Genomic DNA, 23393 nt, shown 5'->3' with positions numbered 1-23393 from the left:
TTAAAAATACTTTTTAATAAGGTTTAATACAAAAATAAGTGTCTAAATTATGCATCGAAAAATGTTTTAATGTCTAAATAAATTTTCACTAAAAATATGTGCCTAACGTTTCTAACTTACATTTTTAGGTGTTTGGATCGTAACAGCCGTTAAATTTGGATATTGTTTAACACGTGTCGTCCTCATATTTTTGTATTAATACAAAATCACTTATTTTTTTAAACAAATCTCAAAAAAAAAAAATAAACAAAATAATACAAAATCACTTTTGTAGAATTACTTTCAAAAATCATTTTTTCCACTACATCTTTTAAGAGCATTACCAACCTAGCCACTATAAAGCATCTCGAAATAGAAATCTCGACACTCTTTATGTACTTTTATTTTGCAGCTTCATCACCCATTTCTATCCAATTTTCTTGATAAGCCTCTTGTGACATAGAGATATAACCGTACACCACATTACACATTCATCTAAAGTGGGGCAAATGAAGGTACATTTTAGTTGTAATGACGGAGATTCGAATGCTTCTGCTACATCTTTGCATGATATCAGGGTTTGGCTAGAACCCTCGCTCGTGCTTACCTTCCATGTAAGCATGCATGAATGACGAGCCCCAAGAAACCATCAACTGCAGAACAAGTAGTGGTACAAGAACTATGACCCGATACGTTCATTGCAGAATTCATTAAGTGGACACAGTGATAAAGGAGAATCTTGTTATCACTAGAGGTCCTAGGTTCGATGGAGATGGCTACCATTACCAATTGAACACACTAATGAATTTTCATGAAATACTCTTTTAAAAAGCTCAATGGCCAGCCATCTCGGAGACTCTGGGATGAAGAGAACACTTGTGATCAGTTGTTGCACACATGGTTTGGCTCCTGAAAACGACACTAATTGCAGAGTTTTTAGAAAGCTCGGAATTCAAATCTCAGCCATACAAAGAGCCTTCCGATAAGATAAACAACGAGTACTAAAAGTTTAAATTATATAAAAGGCTTCATATAAAAACAATGTCCAAACTTCTTTTTCATTTAGGAGTACAATTTTTTTTTGTCTAACGTTACAAATGTTACATTTTTAAGTGTTTAAATCCAGGTGTTTAACGTTACGAATGTTACAGTTTTAAGTTTAAAAATTTTATTTTTTAAAAAATAAAAATATTATTACATTTAAAAAAACTTAATTTCTCTAAAATTACAAAATAAAAACCTAAAATTTCTCTAAAATCTTAAAATATTTAATCCTAAAGCATCAACCCTACTTGTCGGCCATCCCCGGCCGTCTACGCACTCGTCGACGAGCTCCCATTGCCGATCATTCCTCTCATTATTGTCCCTATCCCCTAAATTTCTAAACTTAAATCCCTACAATTTCAAATATTCAAAACCTTAAAAATTCCTTAAATCCTTTCAGTCGGTCGTTTGATCACAGGCAAAAGAAGCCATGCTTGCGATGAAAGCAATTCCTTGAAACTTTTTCCAAGATGAAGCTGGCCAATTGATTGACGCGAGGGGGAGAGAAGGGGGCGGGGTGGGGAATTAGTTTTCTTTTAATTGAATTTTTAAAAAAATATACATACATACATATATAAGCGTGACACGTGTTATTTAACGGATTTTTAACGGTCGTTACGGCCGAGACACTTAAAATAATAACGTTAAGTATTTAAATTGATCGAAAAAAAAGTTTAAACATCGGAACAAAAAAAAGAGAGATAATTTAAACAATTTTTTTACGTTAAGCCGATATAAAAAGAAGTGACCTATAAGGGATGTGGTGCGCCAATTAATTAGAGAACCGATTATGAACATGACTACCAATTAAAAAGGTATAGTTTAGGCATTTCCAAAAGCATATGCACCAGATGATATAGCTCGTAAGGTGCTAAAGAATACCTCCAACTGCTTACACACAGTTGAATCCAATACATTGTGTTTAATCAGAAAAAGTTTGGGCAAAATAGAAAATTATTTTAATTCTTGAAACTGAAACCGGGTTGAAAACCAGTTTCCAAAATCTTCACAATCTGATCCATTGTTGGCCGAATATCTAATATAGAATGAGAGCAAAGAACGGCAATTAGAACATATTGTTCCATCACTTCCGGCAATCCTATCTCCGGCATGTCTTGTTCGATGACATCTAATGCCCTCCCTTGTTCCACAAGCTCCCAAGCCCAATCCGTCAGCCGGAAAATCTTTCCCTCATCGTTTTCATATGCCTTTTTACCGCTCAAAAGCTCGAGAAGCACGACCCCGAAGCTGTAAATGTCGCTTTTCTCGGTTAACTTGCCGTACAAGGCGTATTCCGGAGCAACATAGCCTAGAGTTCCAGCTACCGTCGTGCTTAAATGCGTCATTCCCTCGGACTTGATCTTTGCCAAGCCGAAATCGGCAACTTTCGGCTCGAATATCTCATCCAGAAGTATATTACTAGCTTTGATATCTCTGTGAATGATGGCAGGGTGAACCCCATGGTGCAAATAAGCTAAACCTCTAGCAGTACCGAGGGCAATCTTCAGACGAATAGGCCAGCTAAGTTTCTTATTCCCCGATCCGAAAAGATGATCGTAAAGGCTTCCGTTACGCATCAGATCGCAAACGATGAGCCTTTGATGCCCTTCCAGTGGCACCGTTGCAGTGCAGAAGCCTCTCAATGCAACAAGATTGACATGTCTTACACTTGCAATGACTTCTACTTCATGTACAAAGTTTGCATCTCCGACGACTGAACAATTCTTCAACCTTTTTATCGCGACTTCGGATCCGTCCGGTAGTATCCCTTTGTAAACATTCCCATAACTTCCCATTCCGATAATGTTCTCTCTGGAGAAATTCTTTGTAGCATTCTTTATCTCCTTAAGTTTGAACTTTTTAAGACTAGTACTTCTACTACACAATCCGAATCCGAAAACCAAACTAGTCTCATCTGTATCCAAATCATTCTTCTCTTCTACTTTTTTTCTACATCTTCTCATCAGAAGGAACGAAACTGCAGAAAAGGCCCCAAGTATACCAACAACAGAACCAGCCGTCGCCCCTGCAATTACACTTCGGTAGTGGCTACGGCTTGGTTTCTCTTGTTCAAGTGCTATGGAAAACAAACACTTAGCAGTTGCTCTATCAGTTGGACCAAAATGGTTAACAAACGCAGCGGTATACATTTTAGGATACCCCGAACAAGAGGAGATATTCCGTGCTGCGTCATCATCGATGCCATCGAGGAAAACTTCCCTAACTACGAGCAACGTTCTAGTACACAATCCACATGTAAAATTATTATCCAGAGACTGAGTACAGTAATATCTTAATTGGTACAATATGGCACTAGGAATTAGGCTCTCAAACTGTGCTCTAGATGTTATATTCCTGCAGGCTTTGGAAATCCACTCCACATTATATCCACAAGAAGTTTCGATGTCGAAATCAGTTACGAACTCACCTAGTAGAAGCCGGTAGGATTCCCTGCATGCCTCGGAAGTTTCGGGAGGGGGAACGAAGTACTCAGTTGTCCGGAGATACTCGGACCGGACTAAATCGATTCCTTCCATGATGTTTTGACACAGTATGGACCTTGCAGGGTCTTTATTCGCCAGTTTCTTGAGGATGTCAAAGTTGAGTGGACAAGAGGCATTCACATGGGTTCCGTTTGAGAGGTTTAAGCAATATGAGGTTAAGACTGTTACTAACGCAAAGAAAGTGAAGGGAGATGAGGACATTGAAGAGAAATGAAAGGAAATTTCAATCTTTTCACTGAAATTGATCAAAACAATAACTTCATCACCAAGCTTTTATTGGATCCTTTGGCCGGTTTTGGCTGCTTGTAAAGGGCGGCAATGGAGAGCTTGGAGAATCAGTCTAACCCTGCATGTGAGTTTTAGGTATAGGTTAAAATAAAGAAATCCCAACAATATATAACTTAAATGTTAATATTATTAATAATTTAATCTTTTTTTTAAAAAATAAAAGTTTAATATATTATTTTTTTGAATTGTTCGCAAACTTTTCGAGTCAAGTATCAAGTAGCTCGTTAAGAACTCGAATCGAGTATTTATCGAGCTTTGACCGAGTAAGATCTCAACTAATTTACGATATGTTTTGACTCATTTATAGCCCTAACCTCATTTCAGCTTAAACCAAGGTTCTGTTCCACATAAATATATAAGAACTCTTTCTTTCGTATTTTAAAAGAATAAAAGCATGATAATAAAGGCAAGTCCCGTGTCTTGCATGTTTGATTTTTGTTGTCTGCCTTGTCATCTTGTTTTTGTTCCTTATTTTCCATTTCCTTTGAGCAACTATTCACATTTATGTCAACATAATATTACAATTTACAAGTTCCACCAACTCAAAACATACAACATGAGAAATGGTCAACTGCCCAAATATAAATGGTTTAAATGAAAGATAAGTACATCGATTATAAATATGTGGGTAAATTACATCCGATACCATTAAACTTTAGGTGATGTATTGTATATAATGACGGATGCACTAAGCCCCCATAGAGGTCAAGTGCATCCCATTATTTTGGAAAAATGATTAAATTTAGCTTAATGTGTTAAGGAAAAAAGAAAAAAAATACAATTTTTGCATACCTATTATTTTTTAAAAAAGAAAATTACAATTTTGGACATATTCTTAAATTTCTGGATCTGCCACTGATTATATATACTCAGTGATGAATTCAAAAAAAAATTAGGGTGGGCACATATGTATTAATAATAGATTTTTTGTATGAGACAAATACCAATAAAATTTTAGGATGGACACTATCAGTAAAATAAACAATAAACATAAAGAAATTCGAATTTCATAGTGGACATATAATGTACATACATTCGTCAGTGTATATATAGTAGGGGTGTTCAAAACCAAGTACATGTATTTTCAGGTACACGAAATTTTCGAGTATCAAAATGTTTGCCCATGTCCATGCCCGTTAAGTCTTGGTAGCCATAAAACTCATGTATCCTCATTTTTGGGTCATGATTACCCGATTTATATATATATATATATATATATATATATATATATATATATATATATATATATATATATATATATATATATTATTTTTTAAATTATATTATTCTTTAAAAAGCAATTACATAGAAAAAATTCTAAACTTCTAAATTTGAAGGTCTATAATACTAATATGCCCATAAAATTTAAAAATTTAAATTATATAATTAAAAGATAAAACTTATTAAAAAATATAATTAAAAACACAATTAAATTTAAAATATTTTGAAGTTAAAAGAAATAATTTAGATTGTTATGGTGAAATAATTTAAAAAATTAATAATTTAGAATGATATGGTAAAATATTTTAAAAAAGTAGGAATTTAAAATATTATGGTGAAATAATTTGAGAATTAGGAATAAAAAATAAAAAATAAAAAATATATAAGAAACCAGATACTATTGAATCATCGAAGCGATATCTATTATAAAACTCTTTTAATATAAATCATTCATAATAATATAAATTCATTAAATTTCATATATAGTGAAACCGAGTTTCTTCCGATTCAATTGTTTACAAAATAACTTTAAAATAAAATAAAGATTCACAGACTAAATACTAATAAAGATCCCATACTCACTACAATATTAAGATTTATTATTGCTTAAATCAAATTAAGCGGTAACCGTGGGTTAGCTTATCCTATAGTCATAGTGGTTAGGGGTGTGCAAAATTACCCGATTTGGTTGACCGAACCGCCGACCCGACCCTAAAAAAATCGGGTAATTTAAAAAAAAAAATACCCAGCCGGGTTGGGTACCCGGCCCGACATTTCCCGGGTCGGGTCCGGGTCACAAAATATAGTTTTTCCGGGTACCCGGTTACCCGAGTACCCGGTTAGTTTTTATTTTTTTTTTATTTTTTATATATAATTATATAAAATATAATGAATTATTTATATTATGGATTATTAAATTTTGTATTTCGAACTTTTAAATTTTATGTTCGGATATTAGAGTATGTAATTCGAAGTTTCGAACATTTAAATTTGTGTACATATTTTTTAAATTAATAATTTGAAAATGAAAAATAAAAAAACCGAGTATCGGGTACCCGATTACTGGGTACCCGTAATATCCGAGTCGGGACATGGGCTGAGAAATTGTCGACCCGAAAGTTCCGGGTACTCGAAAATCGGGTATCAGAAAATCCGGGTACCCGAATTTGCACACCCCTAATAGTGGTATTCAACTACTATACGATGATGTGGTCTTACTGACGATCGTAAAAACAATACGGACACTTGTTATTATACTTATGCATAGAGATGGGCATGGGACTAGAACTCAACGGGCTTCGACCCGGGTTGGAGTTTTTTTTAATGTGATGTTCGAGTCGGGTCATAGTTGGGTTTAGGGTGAAAATACTCGACTCAATCCAACTAGAAAAAATATATAATTTTGCCTTATATATTTAGAAAAAAATACAATAATACCCCTCTCTCTATATATATATTTTAATTAAGTTATTGTTTTTATTAAATAAAAATAATATTTTTATTATTTCGGGTCAGGTTGGGTTTTTAAGTTATATATCGGGTCGAGTTCGGGTCAGGTGGAATCTTGTTTTGGTCAGGTCGAGTCGAATCTCGGGTGAAAATTTTTTTGTTCTCGGATCGAGTCTTGTGAACCAAAAACCCGACCCAACATGACTCATGTCCATCCCTACTTATGCAGCCTCGATGATAATGTTATAATGGACGTGTATATTATTATTACGACCTTAGTAATGCGATCTTGAAATATATTTTGAGGTCTTATGTAAATCTATGCGCGATTTAGATGTGATCGAGATTTGATATATTAGTTTGAAAGCTGTTGTCACGGCAGGACGTTGCAGCTTTCCTCTCCATCCTTGTCTACGCACAACTTGAATTCAACATAAATTCTTTGGTATTATTTCACGGTCTTGCTTGACTTATATTTTGAATTCTTCTATTTAAAACTAAGCAGAATTCCCAATTTAATTATAGTAGAGAATCATAAATAATCCAAAATTTAATTCATAAAGAATAATACCAATTTATAGGAACGAGTGGTACAGTCGTCCCCTAAAATTTTCAAATTATCATATATTTTATATTTTTTTTTATTTATTTTCTATTCATAAACTGTTTTCACCCCTCTGAAATTATAAAAGTACGTTCCTTCTAAAATTTTATAAGTTTACCATTGACATAAAATTCTACATCTGTTTTTGACTGTGTCTAAAGGGTATGTGTGCATTGTTATAATCACCCGGACTATTTTTAAAAAATGAGGTAAATAATAACAACAATATTTGTGTATTTTTGATTTATTACAATCACTCAATAATTAAAAAAATCATTATATTTAAACCCTTAAATTTTTTGATTTATTCATAGTAGAAGTTGTTCTTAACAGTGCAAAAATTAAAGTCTGGGCTTAAAGTAATCAACAACCGATAACTAATATCAACATCTAAAGTTAATCTCTCAAATTCGAATCACCACATGAGATTTTTTATTTTTAATTGTTGTTCCGATTTCAGGACTTCATCCTGATTAATCTAAATTAATCCGTGTGAAATTTTTAATAAAATCGAAAACACTTTAAGATGAATTTATCGTTTACTATTCATTGTAGCCTATTTTATCAATTAATTATTCAACATTCTTAAATCATTAATATTTTTTTTTATCAATTTCCCTAAAAAAAGCCTCATTTTACGTTTCATTTACTTTACATAATATAGAAAATAAAAAATAGATGAAATGGCTAGCTCAATTATTAAAGGGAAAAAAAGAGTTAGTTTTAAGTATGCAAACTCAATGCTTATTTATGAAGGCATGAGTACATAATAAAGATACATTAATGCTGCCATTGGAGTGTAGTTAGAGTCATTACATGATACCAACATATTCTCTACAAATATTTTGACAACTAAATTTTTATATTTTAATTTGGATTCTATGTTTACGAACGAGGTAAACTAGATTAGGAGGGTCATCCTTATATTTATAATACTGAATTCATATTATTCAATTAATAAATCATATACAAGTGGTTATAAAAAAACCAATAAATTATATATAATAATAATAATAATAAATTTAGTTTTTAATTTAATTTTATTATTTATTAATTAAATTTGCTCCAACTATTAAAAATGAATTTATCTCTTAATTTTTAGAAAAAGGTAAACTATGTATTTAGTCATCTAACTATTCTCGTGGTTCCGTTTTGCTCACCCACTATTTTCTTTTCAAAATCATACCTAAACTTACGTTTTGTTCCGTTTTGATCACCTGACGTTAAAAATTAACAATGATGGTGATGTATCACCATAAGGTAATAGTATACCACATCATTATTCAAAAAAAATTAAAAAAATGTCACCTCATTAAATCTATTTTTAATTTGACGGTGGATGATCAAAATGAAACAAAAATGTAATTTAGATTTTTTTTTTTAAAATAGATGAGCAAAATTGAACTACTAGAATCGTATGCATAGATTGTCACTCAAATGGTTATATCAAAATTGTGGTGAATTTTTGCTAAAAAAGAATAATACCCAAACTAATAAAAGGTGTAATCATTAAGGATTAAATTCAACATTATGCCAAATAAAACCACAAGTTTTAGTTATGGAGGAGCAACAGGAACACATAAAATTTCAGTAGTTCTAATCGTAAAATACGAAATTTGCTCAAAGGGCTTCAAATTATGAATTATTTACCTTTACTGAAAAAAGATAAAACCAACGTTCACATCCGGTCCTTCAAGCTGCCTGGTTGCACAGTTTCGAGCGTTTAAGGTCGAGAGCAGAAGCCGCTGCAGAGCTTTTAACACATGTCGCCAACCCAGCACAGCAGACTAGCGATACCTGCGGACTCGTGTAAGAAAAGAGATAGAAAACAACAAAACAAGAGTAAATGTTTGTTTGTAAGTAGTCCCACTTTGTGAAAAATCTCTACTTTCCTCTAGGAAAAAGTAAAAAAGGAACCAGAGGGAGATAGAGAAAGAAAGAGAACGATGGAAACCTGTACAAATAAAGCTATGTTAAGCTTCAGATGGCCATTTTCTGGAAAAAAAAGTTTTGATTTTTGAGGGGCCAAAATCATGAACACAAGAACAGAGCTTTGATGTTATAGAAAAACCACAACTTGTACTTGTTTTTTTTTTTGCTCTCTGTCTATCACATTTGGGTTATTTGCTTGTTTTGAGTGTGTTCATGGCTGATGTTAGTGCCCATAAACATGCTACTTTGAGGTATATATTTGTTTTCCTTCATGTTTTCTCATTTGGGTATCTTTTTCCTTATGTTTATTGAATGCTTGCATACTGTTTGTGTTTTTGTTCTCCTTCATGTTATTTCTTATGGGTATGTCTTCGTTTTGTTGAAAGTTCTTTCCTTTTTGTAATATTCATCAATGAATATTATCAGAAGAGGAGTTGTTTGTCTCTCTTTTTTCATCATATTTTTGTTGAGTGGTAGCCATTGTTTTGTTCCATTTTGCATTTACTAGTGCTTTTCTTTAACCATTTCCCCTTTTCCATTCGTTTTCCTTTGTGCTGTTTATAGAGTATATTGATTTTGATGCTATTTATGCTGTGGTTTCTAGTTTGTACATAATCATCTTTTGGCACTTGTGAGTTTCAGCTTATCAATTTTGAGGATTTTTGTTTATTTTCTGTAAATCCTTTCTCTTTTGGGTTAAATCTGGTTTAGAGCTTTTTTTCATAGGTGTGATGATGATTTCCATGTTGGTTAGTGTTTTATTTTAATGCTATAACTGTCTCCCCCAAAACAAAGTTACTTGTACACATCCTGACAGAAACTGAGGTTTGATGATTTCCCCTTTTATTTGGTTTTGACTGGTTATTGATTTGTTATCGTCATCGGTGTTTTCCAGTGAGAGCTCCATGGGTTCTGGTGAGAGGCGAGGTAAGAACTCAGAAGGCGGGGTTGTTCGAGCAACACATAAGAGGCAAGGGAAAAAGCTTTCTATATATTCATCGGCCCAAGGTATTGCGACCTATCTGATTCATGTGTGGTGCATGACTGCATATGTTTCTCGAGTGCAAGCTCTTACCTGTCTTTCTTTCTTATTCTATTCAAGAATTGCGGGCATTGGATGCGGAAAATGAGAAAAAGGATGGATCGTCTCCTACAGGAGTTATAGAGGCCAGTTTAGAACTAGGCTTGGAATCCGATATAACTTCTCCCGATGGCAGCCCCAAGGCAGAACTTCGTTGTACACATTCAGCAGCTCTTTCTAACTGGAGAAAAATCTTCAAATTACTGAAAAGAAAACCAGACAAGCACTTCAGCATATCGAGAAAGAACAACAAGAGCACGAAGGAGAGTCCTATGCTGAGAGAGTTATACAGCTTCAAGTCTTCTTTGGAGAACTTCAGTATATCTCAGCTCCGAGTTGCAACAGGCAACTTTAACCGAGGTATGCAATTATTTTTAAGACTATTAGCACTTGCCAAATATGAAGCTATGCAAGGATGCTTAATGATACTGTAAATACAATCCAATACAATGACACTGATACAATGATGTAGATTAATATATGGGTACGGTTTCTTGTAGAGAACATAATCGGAAGGGGTGGTTATGCCGAAGTCTTCAAGGGTCGGTTGAAGAATGGAAAGCTCATAGCAATAAAGCGGCTGGCAAGAGGGACCCCAGATGAGAGGACAGCAGCTTTCTTATCAGAGCTTGGTATTATAGCCCATGTAAATCATCCAAACACCGCCAAGTTGATTGGATGTTGCATTGAAGGAGGAATGCACCTTGTCTTTCATTTATCTCCATTGGGAAGTTTGGCATCAGCTCTTCACGGTTTGTTCCTAACCTGCATTGTTTTTCTCGAGTTGTTATGATAAGTTTTTGATGCTCTTGACTCTTCAACATTATTCAGGTTCAAAAGTTACACTAGATTGGAGTAAGAGATATAAGATTGCTTTAGGCACGGCAGATGGCCTCACATATCTTCATGAGACTTGTGAAAGGCGGATTATACATAGAGATATCAAGGCTGATAATATTCTTCTTACAGAGAACTTTGAGCCTCAGGTAGCGTGAATCTGTATTTTTCATGATAAAAGGAAATCACGAAACTGTGCGGAGAGAAGAAAAGAGAATGCATTTCCTTGTAAAATGCTAGAACTGATTTTCTGTTAGCTGGGTACTTATGGTTATCTGTGTTAACTATGCTCTATGCTTTGTAATTTTTTCGAATCATAAAGAAGTCAAATTAATCACCCAATAATTGCTTTTTTTTCATTGACCTAGTGCTTGCCTGAATTTGTGATGCCTCATTTTGATTGTAATACCCGATCACTTGTGTTAAGCTTAATCACAATGTGAGCCTTATAAGGTATGAGCTTTGTGTTAACGAGAGAAGGTTCAAATAAGCCTCAAAATGAGGAGGTTGAAGCATATGCGGGATACGTGTTGCTTCCTTCCTTTGTGCTCACTCTGAAGGTAGCTGCAGTTACGGTGAAAATCTTAGACTATTACGTGTCATGTTTTAGTTATGAAAATCTAGTTTTTTGTCTCAATATCCTTCCCTGAAGTATGCACGTGTCGTGTCGTGCTTTATGAGAACTAATATCACCACCTTTCTGTCGGAAAATTGTTTCCGTTTTGTTTCTAACAGGCGCCTCGCATATAATATAATAATTAGTTTTGTCGACATATATAGGCAAGATCTACTAATAATAGTGTTGCTATATCTGTCCTGTTATTTTGGCATTTTATATTTATTTTGTAAAGCTCCTAATGATCTGTGGTCATGATTGTCAGGAAGCCGTTTGCTTTTGTATTTGATTTCCTTTATCCGTTCCATTTATTGATTACGCCAGCCAATTTTTCTTCCAGATTTGCGATTTTGGCCTCGCTAAGTGGCTACCTAGACAGTGGACTCACTACAACGTGTCGAAGTTCGAAGGCACTTTTGGGTTTGTAAGCTTAAAGTATCTTTGTCGAGTTAATAAATACTTTTGTCGTAACGCTGACACATTTATTTTGTCGACATGCAGCTACTTTGCACCCGAATACTTCATGCATGGCATAGTCGACGAGAAAACTGATGTCTATGCATTTGGAGTTCTGCTTTTGGAGCTCATAACAGGAAGGAAAGCTATAGATGATCAACAGCAAAGCATTGTGATATGGGTACATTTCTTCACGAAGAATATGATCAACTGTTCCATAATCATAAAGGCCCCTTACTTACCCTTTTTAAGTTTTGTAGGCAAAGCCTCTTCTTGATGAGAATGATATTAAAGAGCTCTTAGATCCTTCCCTCGGTGACGATTATGATGCAGAGGAGGTTGATCGCATGGTTCTGACTGCCTCTTTGTGCATTGAGCAGTCTCCTATTCTTCGTCCTCAAATGAGTCAGGTGAGGATTACTTTTAGAAGTGCTTATATTTGTTAATGCACACCGGAAAGAAATTAGCGAAAAGAAAGTAATATTAGGAAACAGAAAAATGCTAATTATGATATGATATCCTGCTTTGCTCTTCGGAAAGGCCCGACATTACGTTTCATTAGGAAAGAGGTAGTACTTCTCGTAAAGTTATATCATTGATTCATCATAGAAAGCTACTCTGGTGCTTCACTTATTTCAACATGATATCGTTTGGTTTTACGATGCCAAAATATGTTGTAGTTGCATGTTTGTCCAAGTTCAATTGTAGAATTCGCTCGATGATTGCTTGTGGCATCCATTTCTTTTGCTGTTCTTTGTAGTTTCTGTGAATGAATTATTTTCTCCGCGACATCCCTGCCGAAACCGTAGAAATATAGCACCAAGAAGTTCTAAACCACAAGCAAACTATACATCTAAACATGCAAACATTTTAGAAATACTAGTACCGTGCATGAAGGGCAAAGTCACTTTCTCATGCAAATGACTTGGTTTTAGGCTCATGCTTTGTCTGCTTTTACTGTATCAGGGACGAATGAATATTTAACTTTTCTTTCATTGGTTTGCTTCTCGTAGAAGAAGATCGGATCTAAAACCAAAACGTCAGCAATCCTCATATTCTAGATGGCCTTCATATTTCTGCATGCTCACATTTCATGTAGTTCTCTGTGATGTTGAACCATTTTGTTTATGATGCAGGTGGTGATACTGCTGAGGGGCGATGAATATGCAGCAGAATGTTGTAAAGAATCCCAGAACCAATCCCACCATAGAACAAACTCGAACGAGCTCCGCAACACTCAACTGAACAATATCGATCAACTTCGGGAGATTGCTTTAGGCTCATAAAAAGCCTGTTATAACTTTGTTTCGGTATCTGATGGAACTAAAAAGGACAAATTGATGCTGTGTTTCATGGCATTTGGAAGCATTGGGTTCTTCCAAATTTCATGTGAAAAACAGTTTATCAAAAGAACCAAATTGTCTTACTTTGGTGTTTGTGTATAGATAAGGTTGAAACTATGTGTATAGGTTTTAAGGTTGTCTTGTCTTGACCAAGTTTACAAAGGGTGTTTTGAGTAAATCAAGCAAGGATTGTCCAGGAAGATACTTTTGATAATTTTTGGAAGGAAACACCGTGAAAGAAGTGGGGGAAAAGGAATTAAAAATCAATATATACAAATAGTCCCCGACGAGCCTCTTAATTATTAAAAATTATAAAATGATCATTCGATTATATGGTGTTGTTTTGTTAAATCATTTGACTATTAAAAGTTATAAAATTCATCTATTTTTCGTTAAAAAAATGAAATGATGGTCGTCTAAGTTGAACTTTAACATGTTGATTTAGATATAATAATCGTTTGAAATTTTAGGATCAGATTTTAACATGTATTAATAGATAGATTGTTTAATTCAGACTGTCATCAATTTTTTAACGAAAAATGATGAGTTTGAAATATATGAATAATCGGTTGACTATTTTATAACTTTAAATAGTCGAAAGACTTATCAATGCAATATTCTATGTTTGGAGGATTATTTTATAACATTTAATAGTCAGAAAACTCAACAAATCAATACTCTACGGTCGGAGACTATTTATGTACTTTACCCAAATTAATAAATAAAAATGAGGAAAGGACAAGTTGGAAAAAGAGACGTAAGATGAATGTGTGATGGAGGAAACAAATTTGACACGTTAAGTTTGCATAATCTCTTTCAGCTGGAAGTGCTTCGTTACGTTATTTTAATTTCATCTTTTAAATTAGGACTCGATTGTTAAATTTTTTAGCATTTCAAATTAATTTTTAAATTATAATCCTTGTTTGATATTAATCTTTAAACTTTTGAATGATTTAGGGGACTTTATTAGAATGTTTAAAAAATTGAAGATCAATTTAAAATCAGAGTTATAATTTAAAGATAAATTTAAAATGAGCAAAATTTTGTGATTAATTTAGAATAGCTTAGGTTAGAGGCAATCAAAACTTGATTAAGAAAAATGAATTTTTCAACCCGACTCAATTCTAAGAAACTCGATCTGAAATTAAAATAAAACAAAGGTCGAATTTTAAGTTCGGGTTGAATCCTTCAACTCTGCATGATATATGTATATTACATATGAAGAAATATAAAGAAATATATATGTATATCGTATATGATTATAGAAAACTATTTAAATTAGAATTAAATAGTATCATAACATTATAAATATTTACAATTAAACTTAAACATAAACTCGAACAAACTTGACTCTACTCGAATTTCATAAACTCAATTTGACTAAAAAAATTCAAATAAAATTAAGTTATAAAATAAGATTCATAAACTCGACTAACTCAAAGTTTTTTTGACCCAGCTCGACTCAATACTCGCTCGTTGTTTAAGAATAAAATTAAAATATTCAAAAATTTAAAGATAATTTAAAACGAGAGTCGAATTTGAGGATGTATGCTAAATCAATTATAAAATTTATTTTATGTCCTTTAAATTGTGTAATTTCAAAGTTTAGGGTTGACAAACTGTGCAAATCTATAATACGTTATACGCCCCCGGGTTTTGTGGCTCGCCATCTTCCCTTGAGATATTCTCCTCCCCTGTCGTAACGTAACCGGTCTCCCCCCTATACTTTTTGTTATTTTCCATCTTAACCCAATACTTTATTCTATCTGTCACTTCAGTCCTTTTCGTTGCTAATAATATTTTTTGCTATCACCAAACGTTGAAGATTAATCGTTAGTTTTGTATGATTAAATATGTTAATAGTAATAATTTCATCCATTAATAATTTCCCATGCTTCAAAATATGTTCAATGTACATATAAATTAAGCATTAATTAGATTCATATATGTTAAAACTTAATTAAGAATTTAAGATGTAAAAAATTAAAAGATTTCATTCTTTATTTTTTAAAATATTATTCTCAAACTCGTACATTTTTTCTAAAATAGTTTCCCACTTTTTCTTTTAAAATGTAGCCTTAGATATTGACATAGTGTCCTTATATTTTTCTATAATATTCTCCAATTTTTAATTTTTTTTTTATTTAGATATAAATAAATATATTCTCCGTTTTGATTTCTTTTCTTTTCGTCTATTTTTGAAAATTTATTTTTGTCTGTTTTTATGACACAATTTTCTTTATTGTTATGATAGTTTGGAGTTTCATATTGCATTCATCAAACTGCATCTCCTAATCAGGAAAAGTCGACGATATTTCATAGTTTCATCTCCTTTTATCGATGCATCAAAATCAATCACAGAGCAACCTATTATACTAGCTCTCTCAATCTACATGCCTATGTCAAATTTTGTATCTAGTTTTGAATAGAGACAAAAAGATTATTAATAGTTGTTAAATATATTTTTATAAGACGAAGCAAGTATTCAAGGGAAAGTTTTAATTTTATTTTATTCATGTCATTTGAGTTTTTTCACGGTAAAATTACCCGGATAATGAGGTGAGAAAATTATTTTTCCCACCTATTGCACCCCATAATTATTCACTAAGTAGGGTGTTTTGAACAGTAACCTTAAAATACGCCGAGAGTATAGTGTGTCTTCAACAAGACTCAGAGATCACAATGCGTCTTTAATTCTTTTGGGGAAGATGCATGGATAAGACAGATGTAGAACCATGTAAGGTATAAAAAAAAGACATATTATGATCCATGCATCTTTATCAGAAAAGTTGAAGACCTATTATATTATCGGCGTCTTCCAGATAATGCTGTAACAATCGTCCTACTTCATAGCAAATAATTCATGGAGCATTAAGTCCACAACATTATATGCGGAATTTTGTCGAGTTTTCACATTGAGTTATGTTATATTTATTGCACCTTCTTTTTTCTTATTTGATGAAAATAAATTTTTTATTTAAAAAATACTCATAAACCCTAAATCTATATCATAATATATAAAACTTAAGATATTAAAAAATAAGAAATTAAAAGTATTTTAACATTGAATATTTTTTTTTTAAATTAAATGATTTACCCAATTAATCAATCAATCAAACCCGCTATCCAACTTTTTGTCAGGTTTAAGATTGAATCCAAAAAAGGAAAAATATGAAAATTCCATTTCCCGTGAAAAATAAAATAAAATAAAATAAAATAATTTAATAATAATAAACCATTGGAAGTTCAAAAAACAACTGAAAGTAGCAGGTAAGCTGCGTCAACCAAATCCCATTTTGACAAAAAAAAGGACTCCATCGAACACTCCGAAAACTTAACAGGGACTGATCTGCAATTCTTCCATTGTTACGTGCACTACAATTTAACATTTAACGAAGAAAGCAAAGGGTCGTGTCGTCTCATCCTTCCCATCCCTTCCTCTCTGTTAAGAAAGGTCAAACCCAACCACCGCGCAAAAGAAAGAAAGAAAGAAAGGTTCCATTAACGGTGATCCTCTGACATTGAAGCGCTGCCGTTTTGTTATTTTTTTTACCTCTTATGCTATTGCCGATCGCTTCTTTCTGTCCCGGTAACGCCCCGGTGGCCGGAAAAGGAAATTGGGTTCTTTTTTTACTATGAAGAGAAACGCCAACATCGGAAACAATAAAGGCTCAAATATTAATAATGATAATCGCTTTTTCCAAATTCTTTGAAATTCATTTCTTCCTGCCTGAAAACAGCCTCTTCCGGTGTCCGGTCTGCTAGTGCTTCCGTCGCCGCTTCTATTGCTGGAGACTCTCATGAACATCCAAAAGAACAGGTTTTTTTTTTAATTTTTTTGATTAATTTTAGTTTTGGAAAACTAAGCTTTTCCTATTTTACCGTTTGGTGGCTCAGAAGAAATAAAAAGAAACTAAATGTGGAGATTTTTTTATATTACCATTTTTTAAAAATTTTAGGGCTTAATTAAGTGAATGTTGTAATGTACAGCTATAAGTTAATCCATTTTTAAATTTTATTCTTTGAATTTTTTTCGTTAATATTTGATGAAAAAAATTAAATTTTGATTGTTGAAAATGATCTTTTATTAATAAGGTAAATTTCAGATGCAGAGGAATCTTTCTCTTTTTTCCCTAAAAAGTATACTGTCGCTTTAGTGGCCATTGAATGGACATTTGCATTATAATCATATTAATTAATTTGATGAAGGGAAAGACAGCAGATTCAGTGTTTTAATTTAGATTGATTTGTGTTTTTTGCTCTAATCAAACCAATAATTAGATGATATTTGTTAGATGCATTTTCAGCTATAGTTTTGTTAAAAAAATGATTATGTTATAGATCTTAAAATGGTGGCTCTAAAGAGTTTAGTTATTTGTATAAGAACAACAATATTGATTTTTGGACATAGCCAATGATTTGATTCTTTTTTACTCTTTCTATTACAGGCCGTTATGTTCTATTCATTCTAGTAATGCTCTGATTTGAGCTCCTTTAAGGTCAAAATTGCCAAAATGGAAACTGAACTGCTTCATGCCATTGTGTTGTATGCAAGTTGTTTATCAATCGCTCAGTTTTGATGACAATATCTCATTGTCACATTGCTTGACATGGTTTTTTGTTGTGCTCTTCTTTGACAGGTTGTGTAACTCGTATGTGCATTTTCCTCGAAACTTGTTACTCAATCTGCTATCTCACTGGGTTTCTTTTTTAAAACAGGTGCTATGGGCTTCCTTTGACAGACTAGAGCTTGGTCCCATATCTTTTAAAAGGGTTCTCTTACTTGGATACTCCAATGGCTTTCAAGTTCTTGACGTCGAAGATGCCTCCAATGTCAGTGAACTTGTTTCAAGGCGTGATGACCCAGTTACATTTTTACAAATGCAGACACTCCCTGAAATGTCTGAGGGACATGAAGGATTTAGAGCATCACATCCTTTACTTCTGGTTGTTGCCTGCGATGAGTCAAAGGTCTCAGGGTTGACGCTTACCGGAAGAGACGGATTGGCTAGAGATGGTTTTGAGGAGCCTAAAAATGCAAATGTGCTCTCTCCTACTACTGTTCGATTCTATTCGCTAAGGTCTCATAATTATGTTCATGTATTGAGATTCCGGTCAACTGTGTATATGGTTAGATGCAGTCCTCGTATAGTTGCTGTGGGGCTTGCAACACAAGTAAGAATCAGCCCTTTTTTTTCTGAAACTTAGTTTTGGAACTAGTATTTTTATATTTGTCATAAATAAGTCCTGCCAGATGGAGGGATTTTTATTCCTTGTTTTCATATGTTGGAATGACCAGTTCATTGAAAAACTTAAAATAATCAGAATGAATTGTTCTGAGAGTGGTTGCATTTTATAAATATGTTGATGATAATTACATTCGTTATATCATATTATTTGATCAATTATTTAGTTGGAGCCAAATGATTTAAACCATGCATTCTTTTATTGGTTGGCAGATATACTGCTTCGATGCTCTCACTCTTGAAAATAAATTTAGTGTCCTCACCTATCCTGTCCCTCAAGCAGGAGGCCAAGGGTTTTTGGGATTAATATTGGATATGGTCCCATTGCAGTGGGTCCCAGGTGGTTTGCTTATGCTTCAAACAATCTATTGCAGTCAAATACAAATCGCTTGAGTCCACAGAACCTGACTCCATCACCTGGTGTTAGCCCATCAACTTCTCCCAGTAGTGGGAGTCTTGTGGCTCGATATGCCATGGAATCTAGTAAGCAATTAGCTGCTGGGTTAATCAATCTGGGCGACATGGGCTACAAAACTTTGTCAAAATACTATCAAGATTTTATTCCTGACGGTTCTGGCTCTCCCATTTCTTCAAATTCAGGCCGGAAAGTTGGTCGGGGTGCATTACATTCTGCAGACACTGATATTGCTGGGACGGTTAGTACTTTATGTATTTGAGAAGCAAACTTTAGTCCTATGTTAGAATGCCAGATAGTAATTCACATGACCATTACACATTAATTCCACTTTGATGTGGAAGATTACTATTCATATCTTTTCCTATAATGCTTGAACTTTTATGTCAGATACATGTTTAAATTTCTTTGAGAGACATCCGATGAGCTAAGGCTGCTCATTAGTTCTTAGGAGCACTTGATATAGTCATGGAAATTTGACCAGTTAATTATCACCTATGAAAATTTTGAGTGTATATTTTAGGGTTTTTCTTTATATGTGGTCTATTTCAGGTAGTTGTCAAAGATTTTGTTTCCAGGGCAGTTGTATCACAGTTCAGGGCCCATACTAGTCCAATTTCCGCTCTATGCTTTGATCCAAGTGGGACTCTCCTAGTTACAGCATCAATACATGGGAACAATATAAATATTTTTCGGATCATGCCATCCTCAACAAAAAATGGATCTGGCACTCAAAGCTATGATTGGAGTTCTTCACATGTGCACCTTTATAAGCTCCATCGTGGCATGACATCAGCTGTATGTTACTGCATTCTCTACTTTTTCAAGAAAATATATATATCTATAATTTCTTTTTTGTTTTGATTTGTAGGTGATACAAGATATTTGCTTTAGTGCTTTCAGTCAGTGGATTGCCATTGTTTCATCTAGGGGTACTTGCCATGTTTTTGTTCTTTCACCATTTGGTGGTGAGACTGTACTCCAAATCAGGAATTCTCATGTTGATGGGCCTATCTTATCACCAGTTGTATCTTTCCCTTGGTGGTCCACTCCGTCTTTCTTTGTAAACTATCAAACATTTCCTTTGCCTGCACCACCAACTGTTACCCTCTCTGTAGTTAGCAGAATAAAAAATGTTAACTCTGGATGGCTTAATACGGTTACCAATGCTGCATCATCTGCTGCTGGAAAGACCTCCTTCCCTTCTGGTGCTTTATCTGCTGTTTTTCATAACTCTTTACCTAATGATTTGCAACGAGGTCAAGTGAAAGCTAATGTTTTGGAGCACCTATTAGTTTACACTCCGTCTGGCCATGTTGTCCAACATAAGCTACTGCCTTCATTTGGGGGAGAGGCAGGTGAAAATGCTTCGAGAATTGGATCAGGTTCTGCTCTCCAGATACAAGAAGAGGGCTTGTGGGTAAAAGTTGAAGCTATGCAAGCATGGGATGTATGCAGAAGAACAGATTGGCCAGAAAGGGAGGAATGCCTTTCTGGAATGACTCATGGGAGAAAAGAAGCATTAGAGATGTCTATGGATGGTTCTGATTCTGAAGATAATTATGCCGGGGAAAAGTACATGTCAAAGCCCCAAGACCAAGCACACTTGTATCTTTCCAATGCAGAAGTGCAAATTAGCTCTGGAAGGATACCAATCTGGCAGAATTCAAAGGTAGCTATTTATGATTACTTTGTAATATGCTATTGCTCGTTGCCAGTTTCACTTACGTCATTTGCATTTCCTTAGGTATCATTCTATACAATGAGTCCTGTGGGGTTCGATGAGACTAAGCTCACTGCTGGTCAGTCTGGTGGAGAAATTGAAATAGAACGGATGCCTGCTCATGTGGTTGAAATTCGACGGAGGGATTTATTGCCTATTTTTGAGCATTTTCACAGGATTCATCCTGATTGGAATGACAGGTATTTTCGGCATTCTTTGCATTGTGCTGAATATTTCAATATGGTGCCCACCAAATGGATTTCCTTGACACAACTCCCTTTTTCTTCCATGTGCAGGGGCTTTGCTGCAGCAAGTTATCCAATGTCTTCTCATGATGCTAAAGAAAGATTCTCTGAAGTCACTGTTATTTCTCACTCTAAGTTGATGTCACCTAGCCCGATCGAAAATTCAGATACTGGTATGACAATGTTTTTAATTGCAGATATCATTCAAAACACTTCTGGATTCATCATTCATGTAACTCAATTTGATGATTGGTGTTTTAACCAGGGTCATCAAGAAATTCTTATCCTCCTAGTCTTCAATCTGAGAACGGTAGTAGTGGGTTAAAAGGACAGAGTTCTATTTTGGTATCACATATGCTTAACCAGAGCACTCTTAACAAAGATGCTGGTTCAGTTTCTATTAATCAATCTAAAATGGGTGTTCGTCACATCGAGGATAAATCTACTAATAGTCCATCATTAACAAGTCTATCTGGTGGAAGAAACAGAGGTGGAAGCAGTGATATTCTGAACACAAGTTCTAACCGATCAGATTTGAGTATGAACATTTTAGACGAGGGGCCATTGAATGAATCACCAGATTTCGAGCACTTTTTTCAAGAAGAGTATTGTGAAGTATTGCCCTTAAGTGCATGTCGGGAGCCAACCGAGGTTGTTATTGACGTTGACAGCAACAGCAGCCCTTGTGAGAGAGGAAAACCAGAGGAAGAATGCGACAACGATGATATGCTTGGTGGCGTTTTTGCCTTCTCCGAGGAAGGTTCGTATCTAAATGTTATGTGATATAATTTCTTCCCTTTTAACAAACAAACCGTCTTTTATATGAATCTAAAACCTTATTGGAATCATCGTTCCGGTTTTGTGGCAGGTTGAGTTGTATCTCGTGTTCCTTTTTCTGATGTGCATGCTATATTTATATCGTCAACGTCGGTCTCTTTCATCGAAACGCCAGCCTAATCGGGCGGAGGCCGGCAAACTAATTGAAAGTGTGGTTTGGTGATTTAAGAAGCTACCGACTGATTGATTCAAGTAATATAAAGACTGGCTCATTGTGCCACTAGGCCAAATCTCTGGATTCCACCCTCTTAATGTGTACATGTTGTAAATTGAAAATCTCCTAAATGCAAATTTGTGAGTAAATGTTCTATCTGTGTTGTGTAAACATTATTCATTCTTCAAAGAAAAAGAAAATGTTTATATCTGTTATGCCCTTGCATACATTTTGAATGTATAGGTGAATTGAATCGTAAAATGTCACATGTCACGACTTGATTGATTGTTGAAATGTGATGGTGGCATCAACTTGAGATAAATTACTAACTCCGGGTACCAATTTGTATATTAAACCAAATATATAGATTTCCAAGAATAAGCCAACATTTTTTATAGCAGACAAACTTTTTTTAGTATTGTAGAGAAATAAGCTCATCCAAAACATTTTTATTTTCTAGGTTAAACTATGTATTTAGTCACTTAACTATTTTGCATTTTCGGTTTAGTCACCAAAATATTTTTTTCAATAACATACTTTAAGTTATGCTTTTATTCCGTTTTGGTCACTCGTCATTAAAAAATAAATAGAATTGTTAACGTGATAAAAAATTATTTTTTCAATGACACGGTATTACCTTATGGTGATTAATACGTAACCACATGAATAGTTTGACGACCAAAACGTAACCTCATGAATAGTTTGAAAACCAAAACGCAAACGCATGAATAGTTGGGTGACTAATACGTAGTTTACCCAATTTTCTTTGATGACCTTTATGTTCTTTTCAATTTATTTACGAAAACTTTGGATACCATATCTAAACAAACCATCCTGCATCTTTGTATTGTTGTGGCGTGCAGCAATGGAAGGTACATTTATGGCATGGAATTTGCCCCCACCCACCACCTAGAGAGATGCCCTTCCCATCAAAGGAACTTAGACAATGGAGTGGTCCCTTCCAACTCTATAACCAGTCACACTGAGATACTCTTTTCATCACCATTTTCTCATACAGCCAAAAATCTTCCACATCTATATATATATTCTTACAGCAAATTTTGGGGTCTGGCTACATGACAGTATTGACTGAAGTGGTTAGCAAAAACAAGATTTTGGAAAGGGCTTTCACTTAGGCCCCTTGCTACTATGGAGATTGGAGCCATTTTTGGTGTCCAGTCCATATCTGTTTTTGTCGTTTATTAAGGGCGAATTGTCTTATTCCAACACTACCATAGCCATGGAGGGTCCCCAGCAACATCTGGCCCTAAAACCATACCCAAAACGGCTAACTCTTCAACTTGGGATGGACAGAGGATAACAGGTGAAAACAGTTATTTATCCTAGACGAAGCCAAGTTATAGGTGAGAGGACAATGGCCTCCCAAAACTTTAATGGTCTAATTACCTCTAGGTCATT

At 34.2% G+C, this 23393-nt stretch overlaps 3 protein-coding genes across 3 annotated transcripts; 2 read left to right on the top strand and 1 right to left on the bottom strand.

The window, feature by feature from the left end:
* Positions 1–1982: 1982 nt before the first annotated feature.
* LOC120167292 (probable LRR receptor-like serine/threonine-protein kinase RKF3) lies at positions 1983–3728 on the bottom strand. Its single transcript, XM_039176358.1, has one exon. It carries the CDS (start codon positions 3726–3728, stop codon positions 1983–1985), a length of 1746 nt encoding a protein of 581 aa, XP_039032289.1.
* Positions 3729–9176: 5448 nt separating this feature from the next.
* LOC120167258 (receptor-like cytosolic serine/threonine-protein kinase RBK2) lies at positions 9177–13491 on the top strand. The gene is made up of 9 exons (XM_039176331.1): positions 9177–9272; positions 9917–10029; positions 10124–10462; positions 10603–10854; positions 10934–11088; positions 11896–11975; positions 12057–12192; positions 12272–12421; positions 13148–13491. Exons 1-9 carry the CDS (start codon positions 9235–9237, stop codon positions 13295–13297), a joined length of 1413 nt encoding a protein of 470 aa, XP_039032262.1. The 5' UTR covers positions 9177–9234; the 3' UTR covers positions 13298–13491.
* Positions 13492–16770: 3279 nt separating this feature from the next.
* On the top strand, positions 16771–22177 carry LOC120167257 (autophagy-related protein 18h-like). Its single transcript, XM_039176330.1, is given in 11 exon segments — positions 16771–17047; positions 17050–17174; positions 18074–18529; positions 18814–18895; positions 18898–19256; positions 19568–19813; positions 19887–20687; positions 20763–20938; positions 21035–21156; positions 21249–21743; positions 21852–22177. Coding segments are annotated over 11 exon segments (2925 nt in total). The 5' UTR covers positions 16771–16989; the 3' UTR covers positions 21857–22177.
* The last annotated feature ends 1216 nt before the right edge of the window (positions 22178–23393 follow it).

Source organism: Hibiscus syriacus, unplaced genomic scaffold, assembly GCF_006381635.1.
Source record: "Hibiscus syriacus cultivar Baekdansim isolate YM2019G1 unplaced genomic scaffold, ASM638163v2 tig00111671_pilon, whole genome shotgun sequence".
In the NCBI taxonomy this organism is placed as follows: Eukaryota; Viridiplantae; Streptophyta; class Magnoliopsida; order Malvales; family Malvaceae; genus Hibiscus; species Hibiscus syriacus.
The sequence above is the reverse complement of the archived record's forward strand: the minus strand, read 5'-3'. Positions and strand labels throughout refer to the sequence as shown.